Source organism: Eptesicus fuscus, chromosome 6 (assembly GCF_027574615.1).
Source record: "Eptesicus fuscus isolate TK198812 chromosome 6, DD_ASM_mEF_20220401, whole genome shotgun sequence".
NCBI classification, from domain to species: domain Eukaryota; kingdom Metazoa; phylum Chordata; class Mammalia; order Chiroptera; family Vespertilionidae; genus Eptesicus; species Eptesicus fuscus.
Window position 1 is genome coordinate 35,598,231 of NC_072478.1, and position 22,045 is coordinate 35,620,275.

The following is a 22,045-nucleotide window of genomic DNA, read 5'->3' on the forward strand; positions in this document are numbered from 1 at the left end:
TTCTTATATGGTGGATGCTCAATTAAATATTGTTAATTGGATGACATAACATAAATGATTCCTAATCCTCAGCCATTTAAGGTTTTCGTTGTTTTATTTTTAGGTTCTGTTTATGTTTTGTTGAGGTTTGGTAATTTAGTAATTGAGTGTGCTTGTTTTAACAAGTGGAATTTAGATTTTAAAGGATCCCAGGTGTTTCTGTCTAAATCAGTATATCATGATGTTGACTACTGCAAGGTGGAGCTAATTTATGTTTTCCATTTCAGTTTTTCTTCTCCCTCTTTTAATGTTTGGCGTTTGGTGACCTTATTTCTGAGGTAGGAGCCCTCCCCTCCCCCCCACCTAAGAAAATGGTTTGCAAAATTGAGCAGAATGAAGAATACATTTTTTTCTACTTTTTCAGGTTGAGTAAGAAACTTCCCATTTTTATCCAGTTAACTTGACAGTTTGTCTGATTAGATACTTCATTAGTTATCCATTGCTGAGTAACAAATTGCCCCCAAATTTAGCTGCTTAAAATAACAAGGATTTATTATATCAAAGTTTCTGTGGGTCAGAAATTCATGAAAAGCTCAGCAGAGCACCTCTGACTCATGGTCTTTCATGCAGTTGTGGTCAAGCTGTAAATGGGGGCTGAGATGTCACCTGAAGATCCCTCTGAGGGGTAGAAGGATCCACTTCCTAGTGCATTCACCTTGTTATTGGCAGGCCTGCTTTTCCACCACATGGGTTTCCCCATAGGGCTGCCTCACAGTATAGCACCTGGCTTCCATCTAACCGAGAGTCCCAAAGACTCTCTCTATAGTCTTTTATAACCTAATCTCAGAAGTTTTTTCCCATCATCACTGCCATGTTGTTTGTTGGAAGTGAGTAAATAATCCAACCCAAAATCTATCTGGAGAGGATTACACAAGGGCTTAAGTCCCAGGATGCCAGGATCTTTGGGGGCCATCTTAGAGGCTGCCTAACAGATACCCTGCCTGATAAATTTTAGGAGTTAATAGATAGGAATAACTGAGTAGAAATGCGGTCAGACTGTAAAGAAATAAACAAACTTATACAAGCCTTATCTCTCTTGGAAAAATTTTTTTTCTCTCCCCCCCCCCCCCCACTAATTATTTGAAGAGAGGCTTATTATTTTGCTTGGGAAACTGCCTGAGGGATGATGTGTATCTGAGGAATGCTTGTTTTTTAAGGTCTCTGTGAGCAGAGCATATCACAGCTGGAGATTGTGTATTCCTTACTCATTGCCTTTTTATATGGTTGAAATTGTATCAAAGCAAACATGAGCAACGTTAGCTTTTAAGGAGGAAAGAAGTTAGGAAAGGGTAGAGGAAAGCCTTCTGGTGTGGAAAGAAGGCAGATCAGTGGCAGTCTTTATGGTGGTATGAGAACAAAAAGGGATGGGGGAGAGGCATGTCCTAGAGTGGAACTAACTGTATCTTGTATGTCTGTTTTTATGCACTATTCGGTGGCAGGTACCACCTTTTCCAGCATTACCTGGATGTACATGACCAGCACAGCTTTTGTCAATGAACCATATAAGTTTATCAGAAATTAAAGGTATAGACTTCAGGTTTTCTTGTGACACTGTTTTGGCTGTGACCCACTGTAAAAATGTCTATGCTTCTTCCAAGTTTGAAAGATGTTGTAAATCCTTATCTGTAAGTAAAGTATTACTCAAGTTTATCTCTTATCCCTCAGGGGCTTAATACCAGCCTGATTGTGTCAATTCTCAGATTGTAAATTTGGCTTTTAAATTGGGGCTCCCTATCAGGTTAACATACTTCATTTATAGTAGTTTGGGGCCCTTAGATGGCTGCAAAATTTTAAACAGATGCTTACAAAAGTAACACAGTTGATGTACTTTCTCCCATAAAATATCTTAAGGTAATAACTTCTAGATAAGCTAAAACATGAATTGTAATTTATTATGTATGATCAGTTTAATAGGGAATGTTTTGTGTGTTTGTTGTGTTTTGTATAAACTAAAACATTGAATTACCAAGAGATGACCTTTTTTAATCGTAGTACATTGAAATTAGTCATTCAGATTTATGATTTTATAGTTCATTGATTAGCCAACTTCTGTGTACACTATTTTTTTCTATATCTTGATTCAAATTTGGAAACAGACTAATGGTTGGCCTGTGATAATGCATCAAAATAATTAATATTGAAAGTCTGTGAAACATACATCTAACCCATGATACTTTTTCATTGAAGTATTTTACTTAAAATTTTAAAACAACTTTAATATCATACATCTACTTCTAAAAACTTATGTTCCCCATTTCTTTATTTTTTCTCATCATTTTGTTATTCTGACAAATTTATTGACATAGATTCTACACTAAAACTAAAATGTCCTGACTTAGTAAGATTACATCATATTTGGGGCAAATACTTTTGTGATATAGAGATGAGAAAAGATATTTGTGGTTTCAAATTTATGCAGCAGATTTAGGGAGTTTAGCTCTGTAATCAGCAATTTGCATATTCTTCAAGAATAGGTTGTACAGGATTTCATAAACTGATTGAAAGAAGGAGCGAGATTTTAGCAAGTGAATCATGCTTGGAGAACGAACCCCTATTGGCTCATGCTGAATAGTGATTTGTAGAAGTCATGAACATGGAAAAGAGAGATGGGAAGGGCAGATGCTAAATACACTCAAACACACATACATACATCTGTCTCCATCACCTCTTCATTTTACCTTCTAAAAGAATGTTTTCTCATTTCACTTTTATAGAATCATAGAATTTTATAGCTAAAAGAGACCTTAGGGATCATCAAGTTCAAAACCCTTGTATTACAGGTGAGGAAACTGAGACTGAAATTTAAGTGACTTGCTCAGTACCCACAACTAGGTAAAGAAGGAGCCTGAATCAGAACCATGTTTTATGTCGGAATCTTTATTATTAGATGTTTCTCAGCTCATTTCTGATTTTCCCCCTATTTGGGGCTTCCTTTGATATTTATTTTATTTTAATACATTGTTTGGTTTGTGTAAAAGTAATTCAGTAAGAGTTACAGTCTTTGTTTTGTTTTTAATTCCACAACTCTCATAGGAATGGCCATGGTGGTTGGTGGGCATGGAGTGTGGTATGTCCTGAGGAGGTGAGTTGGGATATGCAGCTGCTGATTATAATTGGGTTGAGTAAATAGTGCAGTTAAGTAAGAACCCGTGTAATTAAAAATAATGCTGGTGAGAAATATGATAAATTTATTTAAAAGTTAAAACAGACAGTGGAACATTTTTTGAAAAAGAAGCTGAAGAAATTAAATAGGCACACAGTTCTCAGCTTTTGGGTTACATTTAAATGACGCATCTTAATTTTTACATTTGTTTAGATGCCATTTGGTAACACTCATTATAGAATCAAATTAAAGAACAGGAAAAACCCTCCAGAAAACAAAGTAATATTGTAAATCTTTGTGAATTAAAACAAGTACAACTGGTATGCCTTTTAGGAACAAAAACTGCTCTTGCAGGACCAGATCTTTAAATTTAATGAGTGGGTTTTTTTTATGTGTTTAATGTACCCTGTGACCTCTTAGTCCTTAGCTATTTCCCTTTTCTCCTTAGAAAGACCTCCTTGTGGACGGACCCTTCCTTCATTTCTTTACAGTTGTTGCCTTTCAGTTTTAGAGGTGTGATTGGTTATCAGGTTTTTTTCTTTCCTTTCCTTTTTTTTTTTTTTTTTTTTAATTCTCTACTCAGACTTTTCTAAACTACCTTGGTGGTCTGTTCTTTTGGAAGTAGAGAAGTAAATGCTGGGCTGCCAAATTGATTCTAAATGTCTCATAGAAAATATTTTCTCACAGAATCTCCTGTGTTCCTATGCCATTGAGTAATACGAAAATATCACAGATTTTTAAAAACAAAAATATAGTTGTTACTTCTTTCTGCTAGAAAAAAAAGAAAATTGTCAAAAGGGTACAAATAAGTGAACGTTCCTGATCTTTAAATCTTAATATACATTGCATTTGAGAGATAACTCTTTTGGTACATACTTTAGATCTCTATCTCTGAGGCAGGCAATTTCTTATTTATAAATTCCACCATGTAGACACTTAAGAAATATCAAAGAAAACTAACCATTTATAATGAGTATTTAAATGAGATTTTTCATGTCAATTGCAAACCAGTAATTTAACATTGTTTGCTCAGGAAGAGAAGTAGGGAATGGTTTTGCTTCAAACAAAATTATTTAAAGCAGAATGCTTTTTTTAAGACCTTCAGCCTCCTTTATATTTTTCCCATCTGCCATTGTGTATTCTCTACCTGCATAGGGTATAAACTATTCTTTTATTACTTATAGTTGTCTCCACAGCATGTGCCATTTGAATGCTTAGTGTCATGGAATTACTAAAAGCCTTAGTTCTGTTAGCCTTTTCTTATAGAAGAGTGCTTTATTTGATGTCTAACTGTCACAAGGACATGTTTTGACTAAAGCTGCTTAATATTTTAAATATAGGCTTTCTATTAGATATTCCAACCACTATTAATAAATAATTTCTGTCTTATTCTTTTGTAGAAATACTCTGCCTTTTTGAAAAAAGGCAAGACATTACAAATGCAGTCAGTCCAAAACACCATCCCTTTTAGAAATACAGCCATCTTCTGAAAGTCAATAGAAAAGTATTATTGTTCTTAAAAACTAACTGATATGGTTGTTGGTAATTAATCTAATGTATACTGCCTTCTAGGTGGAAGTTCCTTTATGCTGTTTGCAACAAATTCATTTAGACTAAAACTTTTTTTAAAAAGAGAAAACTACATCCAAAATTGTGTAAAAAAAAATATAGGTATAGCTGTTTCTCAGATGTTTACATTAGAAAAAAAGAAAGTGAGGTAGGACCTACATACAGCTTTACCAATTAAAAGAGGCTTTTATATATGTTATGTTAGTTAAGGCTCATTAGCAACCCTATAAAATAGATAGGAGTGAATTCCCCTCTTTTATGAGAAATAGAAGCTCAGAAAGCTTGTTTAAAGTATTTACAGTCACACACTATATGGCATAATTGGAGCTCCAATTTTAAATTCACACTTCAGAGTAACAGTATCAAGAAAATTTCTACCCATTTCTCTGTCAGACATTAACATATCAATAGCGATTAAATATTATGTTAGTACTTAACACCAAAAACGGTATCTTTGTTATCACTGACCTTATTTGCTAAACTTTGTGTTTATATATCAATCTAAGCAAAGTTAGCTTCTACTTTATATATTCACTAGTTGTTATTTTCTTCTCCTATCAAAGGTAAATGGAATCTCTCCAAATTTCACAAATCCTAAATTAATGAAATTTAGAACCAGGATATGACTACTCGGGTAATTAAGTACAAAATAATCAAGTGTACTCTGAAATGGAAAAAACACAAAATAAGTGTTATCATTTAAAAGGGCGTGAGGGGTGGCTACAAAACTATCTCTTATTGTAAACTATCTACTGTGGGTAGGTTCTCTAAGTATCCATTGGGTAAGAATTATCCATTATTTTACTGATGAGGCAAATGAGGACCACAGACTACAGGCTCATCAGATTCTATGTTGGCGTTTGAACCAGACTTGTTTTCACATCAAAGCCTATGTGCTTTCCACAAGAACAGTAGTCTGAAAGAGAAGCACTGCTGGGAAAGAGAATGGAGCTAACAAGCAGTGACAGAGGTAAAAGATGCGAGCCAGTGATGAAGAAACAGATGGTAGATTGCCTTTGCCATCTGTGGGCTCTAACAACTCTGGGCATGTGGTTTGGTGGTTAAGAATAAAAGCTTTGGACATTCATAATCCATATTTAAGAAAGAGTTTCTTGGTAGCCCTAAGAGGGTGAAGGGGTGGGGGATCCCAAGTGGATTGGAATCATATTCCTATATAGCAGAGTTTCAGTGGATTCATATCATATTCCTATATAGCAGAGTTTCAGTGGATTCCTACTCTACTCAAACTCTCAAAATATGTCACATGTAAAGTAGATGATTTTATAACTATGTCTATTAGATTAAGATTAAATTTAACTTATTGAAGAGTCACTGGGTGAAATCAGGAAAAATAAACCAGGTGATTGTTGTGTAAGTATCTCTGCTGCACTTTAATAAGACAATAAAAAGTTGATCTATGGGTGTATGCATCTGCATAGGGTTGCCCTTGCTCTGGTCTGATAGCCATTATGTTGGGCCACTTGTAAATGCGAGTAGGAGAGGAGGGGAGTCTTTTCTCTAAGGTCATTCAATTTCTTTAGTGAAACCGCCTGCCTCTTCATTTTACCTAGGTAAGGAAAGGGGTTGAAATAGATGCATAAGCATTCTAGACACATGATGTATGTGTGTTGGTGGCTAAATTGTGGTCTATTGTTCCATGTGCACACATTTAATTCTCACAAAAAATTGTAAAGGGGGATTTTTTTTTTTCATTATTGTGTAAGTAAAGAAACAGTGGCCGAAACCGGTTTGGCTCAGTGGATAGAGCATCGGCCTGGGGACTCAAGGGTCCCAGGTTCGATTCCGGTCAAGGGCATGTACCTTGGTTGCAGGCACATCCCCAGTAGGGGGTGTGCAAGAGGCAGCTGATCGATGTTTCTAACTCTCTATCCCTTTCTCTTCCTCTCTGTAAAAAATCAATAAAAATATATTAAAAAAAAAAGAGAAAGAAACAGTGACCCAGAGATGTTAATCCTTTTTTTTTGTTCCCCATTTTGCTCTGAATTACTTCCATCTTTATTCTGTATTTTGGACCCCTAAAAGCCTCTTGAGGGTTCTGTAATGTACTTCTCTCCCTGCTCTTCCACACTTTTCTCCTCCTTCCTCTTCATGGGTTCATTAGTAAGCAATCCCCTTCCACTCTCATGTTACAGAAATCTGTTGAAATTTCATTTCCAATTAACATCCTGTTTTCCTTTCATAGGTTTAGTTTTTACAATTTTTATTCATTTTCTCTTATTTTAATAGAAGGGAAAGGTGATAATTATAAGTGCTCAATCTTTTTAAAAATATATATTTTATTGATTTTTTTACAGAGAGAAAGGGAGAGGGAGAGAGAGTTAGAAACGTCAATGAGAAACATTGATCACCTGCCTCCTGCACACCCCTACTGGGGATGTGTCTGCAACCAAGGTACATGCCCTTGAACGGAATCAAACCTGGGACCCTTCAGTCTGCAGGCCGACGCTCTATCCACTGAACCAAACCGGTTAGGGCTGTGCTCAATCTTATATCTTTTTAAATACATGTATTTTTATTGATTTTTTTTACAGAGATAAAGGGAGAGGCAGAGAGAGATAGAAACATCAATGATGAGAGAGAATCATTATCAGCTGCCTCCTGCACGTCCCCTACTGGGGATTGAGCCCACAACTCGGGCATGTGTCCTTGACCAGAATCAAACCCAGGAACCTTTAGTCCACAGACTGATGCTGTATCCACTGAGCCAAACCAGCTGGGGAATCAATCTTATATTTCTATCAAGACAAAAGTTGACCATAAAAGATTTTTTCAAAAGTGAGAACATTCTTTCTTCTATCTGCTGTCCAATTGATATTTTATGTCAGCCACTTTCAACTGTTTTCATCTCATGGCACACATAAACTACTAAAATTCTGCAGCATACCAAAAAATATATTTTTGCCGATCTGATAAAAAAAGAAAAAGGTATGATTTTCATTCATTCACACCAGACAACTACTGTTGTATTGGCTGTTGTCATTTTTTAAATTTGACAATCTAAGGGAAAAGAGGTCAGCACCCCTGACTGAATAGTCAGGTGTTGCATGTTTTAAAAATTCTTGTGGCACACCAGTTGAAAATCACTGCCTTATGTCATAAATCATGATCATGAGATGGTACCCTACCATTTATATTTATCTTAATTCTCGTTTAAAACCTATTTCTAAAACTGTGAATGAATTGAAATAATTTTAGAGCTCAGAATATTAAAATTAAGTTATGTAATACCAAAAGAGCTGTTTTAGAAGGAGAATTATCAATGATGTATAATAACCCTACATGTAACATGCCTAAAATATTGACAGGCACCACAGATCCTTTAGAGGTGATAGTGGCTATTCGCTCCATAATGGATCTTTAAGTAAGAAGCTGTATGCACTCTCCTTGGTAAATATTTTCCAAAGAAAAATGCTGGAATCAGTCCTAAAATCATGTTAATATCCATTTATGTTATCCTAGCTACTGGGCCATGGCACATAGGATTTTAGGAATTGAAAGTTAAATTTGAAGTGTAAGATATGATAGTACCAAATTATAAAATTTAAATAAATGAAAATAAAATACCCCTCTGTCATTTAGCTGATATGACACATTTATCCATAGCACCACTGAGTATTCAAGGTCACTTAATTATGGTTACCAATCCCTGTTCAATAGCCTTTAGTGCCAGGTTTTTGAATCTCCTGTCCACTCATAGAGTGCATTTGTGAGTAGTACAGAATTGAGCACGAATATTTGACCTTTAAACCAAGCAATATAAAATAGCTCTGAGACAGAGGGAGCATTGTTTGACCACTGTATTAAAGCAATCAAGATTAGTTAAATTGATAGCCATGTTTGCATAATTCCAGGAAAATATAAATTCCTGAATAATATTTATTTGCCTCTTTGGCCATTGCTTCATTTGATACTTTATCCAATTTAAAAGGGAGTTCCAGGTTTATTATATTTGGGTTAACCATGCTCAATGAAGAATTTAAACTTATTAAGAATATCTAAATCTTAGTTTATTAGTATCGATTTTATTGTCAGTTTGAAAAATAAGAAAATATATAAGTGTCCTAATTACCTTGATTTTTTTTTTCCTCGCCACATAGCTTAATTTGTCCTCTGAAAAGAAAATTTTCAAAATTTGATATCTTCTAGAGGATTTTTGTTAACATAATTTCTCCTCTGTAACCTAAGTAATTATGAAATTTTTTTGCTTATTTCTATCAGATAATAAATAATGAAATACTATTTCCACATTTAGAAATATCTTTGATTTCATTTTGAAGATCCTTATAATTGCATAGATCTGAAGATGATAAACTTTAACAAAATATATTCACATCTGGAAGAAAAATGCATGGGCCATCTAGAATAGTATTAATTTACAGTTCTCATTATTTGTAGATTTTGTATTAGTGAATTCGTCTACTCATTAAATATTTTTATCCCCAAATCAATTTTCTTGACACTTTTCCAGTCATTCTTGGACATTTGCAGAGCTGCAAAAATTTGCATCCATGGAGACACACATTTCCAGCTAAGTTTGAATAAGGCAACGAATGCTCTGCCTTCTTTAGTTCTCATGTTGTAAACAAATCATTTTTGTGGTTAATATAGTGCCACAGTTTTCCCATTTGTGCCGTTTGTTGATGATTTTGTGATTTAAAATGGCCCCCAAGTATAACGCTGAAGAGCTGTCTAGTGTTCCTAAGTTTAAGAAGGCTGTGATTGTGCTTTACAGAGAAAATACCAGTTAAATTAGCTTCTTTCAGAATTGGTGAATTCTGTGGTAGTAAATCAGTAGAAAGACACAAAACAAAATTATGTATTGATCAGCTGGTAAAAACGTCATGTCCAAAGGCTCGCAGGAACCTAACCCTGTATTTCTTCTAGGAGCAGTGGTTTATTATTTGCTAATTCCATGTTTGCAGTGATTTTACAGAACTATAAGAATTGACTGGGTTTTTTTTATCTTAACATGGAATAGACCAGTGGTCGGCAAACCGCGGCTCTCGAGCCACATGCGGCTCTTTGGCCCCTTGAGTGTGGCTCTTCCACAAAATACCATGGCCTGGGCGAGTCTATTTTGAAGAAGTGGCATTAGGAGAAGTTTAAGTTTAAAAACTTTGGCTCTCAAAAGAAATTTCAATCGTTGTACTGTTGATATTTGGCTCTGTTGACTAATGAGTTTGCCGACCACTGGAATAAACTAATTATCCTATATAATAAAACCCTAATATGCAAATCGACCAAACAGCTGAACCACTGGTAGCTGTGACGCACACTGACCCCAGGGGGCAGACGCTCAAAGCAGGAGCTGTCCCCTGGTGGTCAGTGTGCTCCCACAGGCCGGACTCACAGCTGGCGAGCACAGCCGCAGTGGCAGGAGTGAGGGGGCCTGGGAGCGGGCCTAAGCCAGCAGTCAGACATTCCCTGAGGGGTCCCAGACTGTGAGAGAGCGCAAGCCGGGCTGAGGGACCCCCATCCCCCAGTGCATGAAATTTCATGCATTGGGCCTCTAGTGTTCTTAGAAGAGTAAGTATTGTTTTCAAAAAATAAATATCTCTGTTTTGAATGAACAAATAATCAGCAGTGATTTCATCACAAAATCCATATTTATACCAAAGTATTTATTTCAAATACAAAAACTTCTTTTTGTGTTTAATTTTTATTTAGTTTGAAACTCTTAGCCTACTCAGTGATTCCACTATGCAGCTTAATTTTTTGATCAAGTAATTGACACAAATGACAAATTTTAAGAGTTTGAAATCATGCAAGAACTCAGGATGAAACTATCATATTTTCTCTCTCTTTTAGAGCCAAATGTTGAAGCTTACTCATGATAACATAGGACCTGTTTCATGCCATTTCTATTGACACCACCATAAGGCATGCTGAAGTTTAAAAACATTTTGTGAAACATAAGGCAGGATTTTATTTTTTTAGGTTTTGGTTGTTGTTTTTTAAAATGTAGTCATTGATGTAAAAGAATTGCTTTTATGAAGGGAACAAATAACCATGTCTAAAATATCAGATAGGGGATGAAGAATTATGTAAATAAACCTTACCATGCTATGCAAGTGTCAACATGAACAAATGAGCTTATTTGGTGTACAGAACATGAGGGCAATTAAGCATCATTAAATATATTTTACCAAAGTACTAATCATTTTTACTTTGTGAAAATATTATTTTGTCAAAACAAAGTGATAACATCTTAGTGGTTATTAGCTGTGGAATGAAACTTTACATGCATTATCTCATCTAATACAACAGCCTTTTAGGCTATAAGTGTTATTTTCCACATTATATATGAAGAAACTAAAGTTTAGAATAATCAAGTAAATTTCCCAAAGTCCTGTAAGTAATAACCAGTGGAGTGAGGATTTAAACTCCTCTGTTGGACTTCAGAGTCCACAACACCGCTCCCTCCATGACTTGCTTCACAACGTCTGCAAAGGATATCATGTCTTTTTGAGAGTTTTATGACTTTTCTGACAGTTCCATTCACATTGCACATCCCTGTCACCCTGAGGAAGATTGGGAGTGGGGTGGAACACTATAAACACCCTTTCCTTTCTCTATCGGATAAACTTATATTAATCTTCCTCAAATGGTTTATTGTACTGTGTTCTTGCCCAGTATCAACAACTGCTTTAAAAGAAAAAATGGAGTCCCAAAAGGGCAATTTGCAGTATTATTTAACAGTAGGAGAATAGAAAATGCCGTTTTCTTTGTCTGAATTATGTGTACATGAGCCTAAAACTTCCCCTCTCCCCATCAAGTTGTTTTTTTTGTGTGTTTTTTTTTTTACTTTTTATTTAAGAACCAGCTGCTGGCTTTACCTCTTTCTACCTGCCGGATGCTTTCTGAATCACATTCAGCGCTCAATTTTAGTGATTCCCATTAAAGTCCAGAGCCTAGGGAAATCACCCTGAGTCTGTGTTTCCTAGCAACATCCCTGAGAGTAACAACAGCTGCTTAACCATATGCCACTGGAAAGATGCTGTAGGGGAAATACACAGAAATTGATACTAAATGCCTTAAACCTTGAGACTCCAAATAACCATAGTTACCGTGTTTGATTTTTTACCTTTAGTTGTGCTAACGTAAAGAGACAAATAAGTTTAAGTATCTAAAATTTACATTTTATTACAGGCTACTTGAGCTTTAGCAATCAATGTGATTTCTATATATTTTCTTGCTAAGGTTAACGCAGAAATAGCCGTGACGAAAAGAATACCTTTCTTTATAATGTTCTCAAAATGTTAAATATGTATCAAAATTAAATTATCCATTGGGCAAACTTAAAATTCCTTACAAATTTATGTTGATATTCTGTATTTTTCTGTGTTACTTTATTTTTGTTTTGTCTTTTCCAGGATGTCATAATTAAAGTCATATTACATATGACTCTTCAGATCAGTTTCTTTCACTTAGTTATATGCATTTAAGTTTCATGCATGTCATTTTATGGCTTGCTAGCTCATTTCTTTTTTTGTACTAAATATTCCATTGGATGTACCATAGTTTATCCATTCACCTACTGAAGGACATCTTGGTTCCTTACAAGTTTTGGTAATTATGACTAGAGCTGCTATAAACATTCATGTGCAGGTTTTTGTGTGGATATAAGCTTTCAGCTTATTTGGTTAAATACCAAGGAGCATGAATGCTGGATTATATGGTAAAAGCATGTTTAGTTTTCTAAGAAACAACCATATTATTTTCTACAGTGACTGTGCCATTTTGCATTCCCACATACTTGCAAGCATTTGGTGTTGTCAGTATTTTGGATTTCATTCTAGTAGATGTGTAGTAGTAGTTATCTCATTGTTGTTTTGATTTGTGATTGCCTAATAACATGTGATGTTGAGCCTCTTTTCATATGTGTATTTGCTATCTGTATATCTTTTTTTGATAAGGTGTCTCTTGAGATATTTTGCGCATTTTAAGTGGGTTGTTTTTTTTTTATTGTTGACTTTTAAGAGTTCTTTGTATATTTTGGATACCAGTCCTTTATCAGATAAGTGTTTTTGCAAAGATTTTCTCCAAGTCTGTGGCTTGTCTTTTTTATCTTAAGATTCTACAATAAAAATAAGAATGTAATTACTAGAGCTTAATCATGAATAGAGGAACTACTACAATTCCTGTGCTTTGTGTTGTAGGAGGAAAGATTATTTTTTGTGGTTTCTTTGCAAAAACAAATTTCCCCACATTTTAAAATCATTAATATGTTTCTTCTCTGTCTACCCCCATCTCTTAATAACTTAAGCTCCTGTAAGTCTAAGCAGTTCACTGTAAGGAGGAAGAGTGAAAAATTATGCTGGACTCTTTTTTTGTTTTCATCATTAAGTGATCTGTTATAATGGCTGTTATCCAAATAATAGCCAGTAATTCAGTAAATGTACATCTGGATCATGTCTTTATAGATATTGAAAAAAATAATATATTTGACATATTTTGAAATCCTCTCATTTTTCAAATTGTTCCTGATAATTTTCAGAAGTTCTGGCCACCCATGGATTTTGTTTCTTGGTTTTGTTTTTGTTACCTTTGTTAGTCCTTATTGTAAACAGCTAATTAAAACAAACCCATATTTTAAGGTCTGGTTATGCTATGAAATTTAGTTTAATGATTTTATACAAAAATCAGTTTTTGCCCTAATAGGTTTGGCTCAGTGGATGGAGTGTCCGCCTGTGGACTGAAGGATCCCAGGGTCGATTCCGGTCAAGGGCATGTACCTTGATTGTGGCACATCCCCAGTAGGGGGTGTGCAGGAAGCAGCTGATCGATGTTTCTCTCTCATCGATGTTTCTAGCTCTCTATCCCTCTCTCTTCCTCTCTGTAAAAAATCAATAAAATGTTTGTTTGTTTGTTTAAATCAATTTTCAAACTTTGAAATATGCACACATATTAGTAATCAACTTATTTTAAAGCTAAGATCAAATGTAAAGTCCGGGTCATTAATTTTCTAAATGTTTATATATGATGAAGTCCAGTATTTGCAACAGATAAATGTGGAACTGCTCTGGTTGGAGGTCAGTGGGTGGAGTGGAGGAGACGAGCACACGCTTGTCTGCCTTTTCCCAGTTATCTCTGAGGAATCCATAGGCCTATATGGAGAAGAACTGGAAAATTAGTCTACATTATTATTTTTCTTAAAGCAACAACAAAACCAAATAGTCATTATTGAGCTATTTATCATGGAGTTCTAGGTGTCTAATTTATAAGGTTTCTGAATTAGACTTCAGGGCCTATGTTACATTTTATTACAGTCTACAACATAAATGTAGACTGGCAAGAATTAAACTAAAAGCCTGTTTCACAGCTGTTATGCATCTGGGAGTTTGGTTAAAAGGGGCTAGCTTAGCTTAGCCTGAGTTGTGATAAAAAGCAGGGTCTAGAGGCCTTTTAACTCAAGTCCTGTGCTCTGATCAGAGCTCTATTTAATACTGGCCCATAAGTCCACATAATTATAATTTGTAAGAGTCTTTAGGATACCAGTAACTTTTAAATCTCACCATGTGAAAAATTATTATGTCACCTGTGGACTTTAAAAGTAGTTAGCAAACTGGGATAAAGGTGATAATCAAACCAAATATTTCTGAAACTTTCTCTGTCCAAGTTTTCTACGTATGATGTACCAGCTATTCTTTGTAATATATTACTTCTTAATATGCTTTCATGAGGAATGTTAATTCTGATAAATGAATGCTTCATGTCAGAGTTGTTGTACCATTGGGAAACGCAGGTTCCCTTTTTAATGTAACCTTTTTACATTTTGGCTTTCTCCCAGGCTTGCAGATGGGTCAGGGGCTGTGGAGAGTGGCCAGAAACCAGCAGCTACAGCAGGAAGGCTACAGTGAACAAGGCTACCTCAGCAGAGAGCAGACCAGGAGGATGGCTGCCAGCAGCATTTCTAACAGCAGTCATCGTAAACAAGTCCAAGGAGGCATTGATATATATCATCTCTTGAAGGCAAGGAAATCTAAAGAACAGGAAGGATTCATTAATTTGGAAATGTTGCCTCCTGAGCTAAGCTTTACCATCTTGTCCTACCTGAATGCAACCGACCTCTGCTTAGCTTCATGTGTTTGGCAGGACCTCGCTAATGATGAACTTCTGTGGCAAGGGTAAGTTCAACTCAGATATCTCCAAACATAATCACCTTAACTGTTCTTTTTATGCTAGTTATATTTGTATTATGAAATGTTTCTTTCAACCGGAGTTGTTCTTTATTAAAACCTGGAAAATCAAGATAGAGTTATCATCACAGTCAAATTTGATATTAGGAAAAGAAGGGCAGTATAAAAGAAAATGAGTTACAGATATAGAAGAGAGGTTACCAATCAAGATGCATCAGTTTATTTTAAGTCAAAAATTGTCAGTTTATTCTAAAAATACAGGTTGTTAAGTGAGAATTTATAATCCAAAATTAAGTGTTCACACCCCTGGTGTAGTTTGTGCTTCCCTTATAAAGAACAAGTATACTTAAAAATCAATAAATATTCTTCAAATCTTATTGTTTCCATTAGTATGGCTGTGTTTGTTTACTCATATATTTCTTTTTGTCAGAGGTGCTTGTTAGCATAAACTTTAACTGATGAATATTTCATCTACTTTTAATTTTTTTCTAACCACCATGTAATCAATGAAGTAGGAAAATATTAGAAAGCAAAGAGATCATCTACCTGTTGAACTGAATGTAGATTATAGAAATTTTAACAGCTATTATACCAGTTTAAATTTAAGCTATAAATCTAAGAATGTTTGGTGGAATAGAATCTACTCTATGGAAGCTACATTAATCCTTAAAAAGTGCATATACTAGAGTTGTGAAAATATTATCAAACATAGGAGAATCATTGGTTTTTCTAGCATTCTTTACCAAAATTTGTTTCATTATTTTTAAAAGGGACTTCATAATGATATAAAACATATCTAAAAACAAGTCTTTATGAGACTTGAATTTCTAAATGAAAATCTAATTGAGAGAATTAATAAATTATCTAAATAGCTCATCTTTAGTTAGAATGTATTACCAACAATGACATTCCTCACACAGGCTTCCAGATGCAACAGAATTACAGTACTAATTATATAGATAATTTCTTAACCTCTAAATAGATATAAATCATCAGTATCATCTTGTCGTTCTCTCATTGTCTTATCATAGTGAAGGTACTATGGAAGTGAGTAAAAATTATATTGATTAGTAATGTTTAAAATAAATTATGTTTATTAATTTTAATGATTTGTTATAAGAGGAAATAAAAGTACTTTAAAACTTGATCATTTTATTTATAATCTCTTTTCTACATTTTAGTACTCCCAGCAAACTTATGTTCTTATCTTTGAAAAAAAGTTTATAACTAAGCTCATCTGAATGAACTCAACCAGAAAGTAGTTTTCATTTGTGATTTAAATCTGGATTGTTCATTTTTTAAAGAAATGCTTCCTTTTTTTTTTTTTACCACATAATTATGCCTATTTTTATGATGCATGAATTTTTTTTCTTAGTGATAAATTGCTTCTATTTTAAATTAAAGGCTGGCTTAGTTTTTATTTTAACTTTGGATGTGCTGAATACTTACTAATATTGGGAGGTTCTGTAGTTTAGTAATAAATGTCAAAATCTATGGGAATAGATTAAAGAGGCTACTAAAATATTGATAATTTCCTAAGCAAGTTACTAAACTTATTTAAACTGTTTTAAAATCATTTATTTTATAAAAATAATGCAAGGATATAATTAACTATTAAGAAGATAGTCTCATATTAAATTAGGTATTTTACCCACTATCTTCACAATTTTTGGTGTTATAGGCTGAGATAGTAGCTTTTTCTTGTTTTTCTGTACATTGTGTATGTGTGTGAAAAGAAGGACGTTTGAGCCCAAAATCGATAATGAATATTAGAAAGTGAAACTACTTTAATGTTTATCTCTACAAGTAGATTTTGTTGTTGATGATGATGATTTTTTAATTGAATTTATTGGGGCAACATTGGTTAATAAAACTATATAGGTTACAGTTATATAATTCTATAATGCATCATCTGTATGTTGTATACAAGTAGGTGTTTTTGAACACACAAAAATCAGATCATTTTGAGATATTTATTAAAAAATATATCAAAATGTAATTTCAATATTCTCCATGTCTCTGGAATAATGTGTTTATATTGTATGATCTGTGGTATATAGTCAGAATTTCTGGCAATGTAATAAGATAAAACCTTAGCTTTCAAATAACCAGTAGTTAATGGCTCTGTACAGAGTTGGACACAACTATCCCAATCTGCATAAATAGTGTGTTGAAATATGAGCTGTTAGCATTTTGGGTTTTAATGAATTTTTAAACAATCATTTATCACTGTGATAGTAAAGAGCCAGTGTTTTGAAGCAGTATCTTAAAAATAGTGATGCTTAATGTCACAGCTTTTGATGTATGTATTGAAATTACAAACAATTTCAGTGTATAGTTTGCCTGTGAATATATATAGTTAAAAAATGTTGTCCCTCTGCCCAGCAATCTTCCCCCTCCCCCCGCCCCATTCAGTTTTATGTCCCAATACAGCACATATTTTACTTAATCCTGTTTAGCTCTTGGTTAAGATTGCAAGCTCTGGAATAAGACTCCTTGGGTTCAAATCCTGTCTCTACACAAATTTGCTGTGCAACCTTGGACAACTTTTTTATTGTGTCTGTTTCTTACCTGTAGCACCAACATCATAGGAATCCTGTAAAGATTAATAAGCAAGTTAATACTGTTACAATGCTTTAAATAGTGCTTGGTATTTAGTAAGCACTTGAGTGTTAGCTATCATTATTATTAGTTTATATTTAGCTTCAGATAGTGCTTAGGAATATTATTGATCTTTGTAACCCACATTTATTATGTGCTGTCAGAATTGCTAAATTGAAGACATTTGTCTATTATACTCTAGGAAACAAATTTTAAAAGCATAAAATTAAAAATTTTAAACTTTAGAGCTATAAAATCTATTTTTATATCATTTCATGTTACTATTTTATCATGTTTATACACATTTAACTTGGGAAATTAAATATGGTAATGTTTTCTTTTTTATTTTATCTTTTATAGGTTGTGTAAATCCACTTGGGGTCACTGTTCCATATACAATAAGAACCCACCTATAGGATTTTCTTTTAGAAAATTATATATGCAGCTGGATGAAGGCAGCCTCACCTTTAATGCCAATCCAGATGAGGTAAGTGAAGAACTTGAATATTTGTAATAGTTGAACTTTATTACTTTCTTGTTGCAATTTTCCAATGAACTTACAAGTAAATCACAAGTCACTGCACGTGCCTTTTCAATCACTGCAAAGCCCAGTATTTGACTTATTGCTATTTTTACCTTACCATGTCACATTCTAATCTCTGCCTGCTCTCTTTATATGGCAACTTCCATGACACATGCAGTCCCCTACTGGACCTGATTGAGATATTGGAGCACATAAAATATGTTCATCGAAGTTTATTTGCAACATTTTCTTCTTGCTTTGTTTATATTTAATAACAATGCTACTACTTTTACCAAAGATAATCATAAAATACATTGTTCTAGTTTTCAACACATCAAAATGTTTTCTTTAAATAATGCCTTTAACAGTCTAATTTCATTTGACATAGAAACTGCTTTTAGATTCTGTTATAAAATTGAATAATTTTGTATTCATAACTTAATTTTTTTAAAAGACAATTAATTATACACATACAGGAAAAATGGAGAGTGGGAGAAGCAAGAATAACTGCTTAATAATTTAATTGATTTTTTCTTAACATAATACATAGGAATGATCAAAAGATAGTTCTTTCACTGGTTCCCCTCCCCCACCCCCACCCCGTTCTCATTTTAATATATCCTGGAAAGGTTCACATTTTTAGATAGATGTTTAAATATATACTAGATTTATTTTAGAAATCTAATAGCAATTATAGAGCACTCAGAACTACTAGTTCTAGGTGTATTATTTTTTGTGGAAAAACTTAACTGGCAGTTATTTTAATTTACCTAATTTTTAAAACCCAACTTTTTCTTTTATTTGTTGTAAAGGTATTAAAGGCTATTTAAATCACGCAAATATTTTTTAAATATCTTAACTTTTCCTCTGTTATAATTAGAGAAATGCTTCTCCCATGCAAAATATTTAAATATTAAACAGAAATCCTAATTTTATAAATATGCATATAATGCAAATGACACCATATTTTTAAAGTTAAATTAATTTTTGCTTGTTACATATGATTTCTTTCTTTGTTAATTTTTTTGTACATGAATGAAAAATAAAACATAACACCACTACAAAGGTTTGCCGATACTTACACATTATAAGTTGTCTTATCTCCACAAATATAACAAAGCCTGGTATAAATATTTAAATTACAATACTTATTCTCTCTTTTCACCACTGTGTAAAGAGTTTTTATTTTTAATGAATGACAAACTGATACTTTGTATGAAAGTAGGATGATTTATAATAAGTTATAATACAAGTTTGAAACCAGTATTGGTTTTTATAAATTAATCATTTTTAGAAGGCAAATGAGTAGATAAACTATTATAAATTTAGATTTTGTAACTTGTCATTTTATTGCAATTATTTTATGATGCTATTATCATAAAATACACTTATTTTACTTTGTTTTTTATCAAATTCAAGTTCTGTCTAAATATATAGCAACAGTAACCATGTCGCCTTTTTGATCTTGCACTATGAATACCTACTCTGTACAAGAGATTTAACTAACCACATTATGTTTTTGAAGAATGGCATGGTTTCAGGACTTCATTATTTTTGTTTATTAGAATTAGGCATTACTTGATGCTAACTAAAACAGTTCAAATGATGAACTTTATAGTAAGATATATTTCACATCAGTCTCTTGAGTTAATTGAATGATGATTACTGGAGAAGAACTGAAGCAGAATAATGTAGTGTTTCACTCTATATACATAAGAATCAGGAAAGGAGGCTATTACAAGCCCCAGTCTTAATATGCCCAGTTTCTTAAGGCGTACTGGCTCCTGTCATGACTTATGCTGATGTTGGGTAAAACTGACATCTTCAATTAATATCACTTGCAAATGTTACCTTATAAGAAAATGTAACTTGGTAAGTACTGAGTTGTAGATTTACAAAAGTCAAAAAAGTTGGATGTAGCTATTGATACTGATTGTGGTAAATAGTTATTTCTTGCTGAAGGAGTACCAATTTTTTAAACAAATTATAAAGCCATTCTTTTTATGCAAAGATGAAAATATAGGTAGGCCCTTATGTACTAGAATGTGATGGATATTTTTAAATATCTAACTTGGAAAAGCTAGATGTCAAAATATAATCCTATCTTTGCAGCTACATGTTAGATTATAGAGTTTTAGTTATACCTCCCCAAAGTGTTTGGAAGTGGGAAGGGGCAGAGAAAAGAGGCAAAATTAAGTCTTATTTTTTTATCTGACAAAAAATTTTAAAGTTTTAAGTCAAATGTTTGCTAAGAGAGGGATTGAAGTTATTAATTAAAATAAGATTCTTAGGTCTTCCGAATTACTTATCCATCCTACCTCCCTTTGTTATTGAGAGTTGGCTGTATTTTCTTTTCTTTTTATTTTTTCCCCACTCCCTGGCCTGATTTAAGATATCCTGGAGCATTCCAGAAGTATTGAACTCCCTGTTCCGAAAGGGGCGCGTAGTGCTGCCAAGAGGCATAGAGCTGAACCATTCACAGTGACCTGTGGTCCCAGAATTCTGATTCTGTGCTTTTATGAACATTAGTAACTTAGCAGGTGTTGCCTAATAGCAAAATAGAATTCTGCCTTTACCTGAATGTACTTAGGATATTAATAGGCAAAGAAGGATATTGAAATGCACTTCTAGGTGCAGAGAATGAGGGCAAGTATTTTAATCACCATATTCCATATTTTCTTTCATTGATCAATATAAATAATCAATGTCAATTTGCTTGTTTTTCCAAGTCAGGCCTTCAGAATTGAAATCACATAACTGAAAGGGATATCTGAATGGATGTTTTTATGCAGAATTTCTCTGTATGAGTCATACATTAGTCATACTTAGAAGACTTCTGCCACGTGTTTTGAGAGCTAAAAATTAGCGCTTTTTGGAGGGTGATATTTTTTCACCTCCTCACTGGAGCACTGTCATCAGATGTGTTATTTTGGCTTAATTTAAGCCTAAGAAGTAAATTAGTTTTGATGATATGTTTAAATGTAAGTGGTGTTTATTGTAAGTACTTGAGATAAGATGTATATAATTGTTCAGTATTGTAAAAAAAATAGTCTACTTTTCCATAATTTCTAGTTCTCTACTTAACATTTGATAGCAAGCATCATTAAAATATTATCAAAATAAGAATACTTACAGCCACAGGGAACAAGATTCTCCAAAGGACATCGTTCATGTCACGGATATGGGTAACCAAACTCCACAGCAACTGGGGTGGGGGAGAAGATCTGCACAGTCTGTGGTACGATTTATCTAGCACGCTATTGTTGTATGCATGCCATTGTGATCTCAGCTGTATGTAAAGTCTTGATCTTGTGCATGAGCTTGTGTACTTTGTGGCAGGTGACCACATTCTAATAAAGGAATGTGCTAAAAACCATCTGTTACATTAGGCTGTATTTCCCCTGCATGTACCAGTTCTGTGTGTTGATTTTATCCCACTAGAAATATTGTAATTTTACTTATCATCCAGTCAGCTATATTCTTTGTGCTCCATTTAGTATTGAACATTTTCTTGACCTAGTTATTTTTAAATTTAGTCTGAAAAATTGATAGTGAACATAGTTTTTTAAACTTTATTATAGGTTTATTTTTGTCTAAATATGTTCTTTAAAAGTTTTTAAACATAATATCCTCATTGTGGTCAACTAAGAGAAGTCTTTATTTTTAACTATATAAGCACTTTTTTTTTTCTGTGTTCATTCAAAAAGACCCACATGCATACAGTTTTATGCATTTTGCTAAATTGATCTGGGGTAGAACCTGTTATGAGAAATATTTTAAATTTGACCTGTGCATGTGTTTTAGATGGAAATGCATAAGATAATTATTTTTAAGATAACATATTCTTTTTGTTGTTGGAACAGCTAAAATATAATTAGGAAATTGTAGGAGTTCTCCACTAAAGGAAGGAAAACAAGCGTTTATACTCAATTCTTATGAATAATATCTCAGAAATTAAATCTTACTGATTTTTTTTATTATCGCTACTGCATAGGATAGCAACAGTGATGAAAAAGACTTATTTTTATTGCTAGAGATAGAAAATCTTGA

General features: G+C 33.5%; 1 protein-coding gene across 2 annotated transcripts in view; it reads left to right on the top strand.

Annotated features, from left to right (window-relative positions):
- FBXO8 (F-box protein 8) overlaps positions 1-22,045 on the top strand; it is a 41,011-nt gene that overhangs the window by 825 nt on the left and 18,141 nt on the right. The window contains exons 2-4 of one of the 2 annotated variants that reach the window (XM_054717641.1): positions 3,073-3,121; positions 14,523-14,859; positions 17,833-17,959. In XM_054717641.1, coding sequence (XP_054573616.1) covers positions 14,531-14,859; positions 17,833-17,959 — 456 coding nt within the window. In that variant the 5' untranslated portion in view covers positions 3,073-3,121; positions 14,523-14,530. The remainder of the gene's footprint in view (positions 1-3,072; positions 3,122-14,522; positions 14,860-17,832; positions 17,960-22,045) is intronic. The other variant, XM_008155241.3, reaches the window with a different exon arrangement.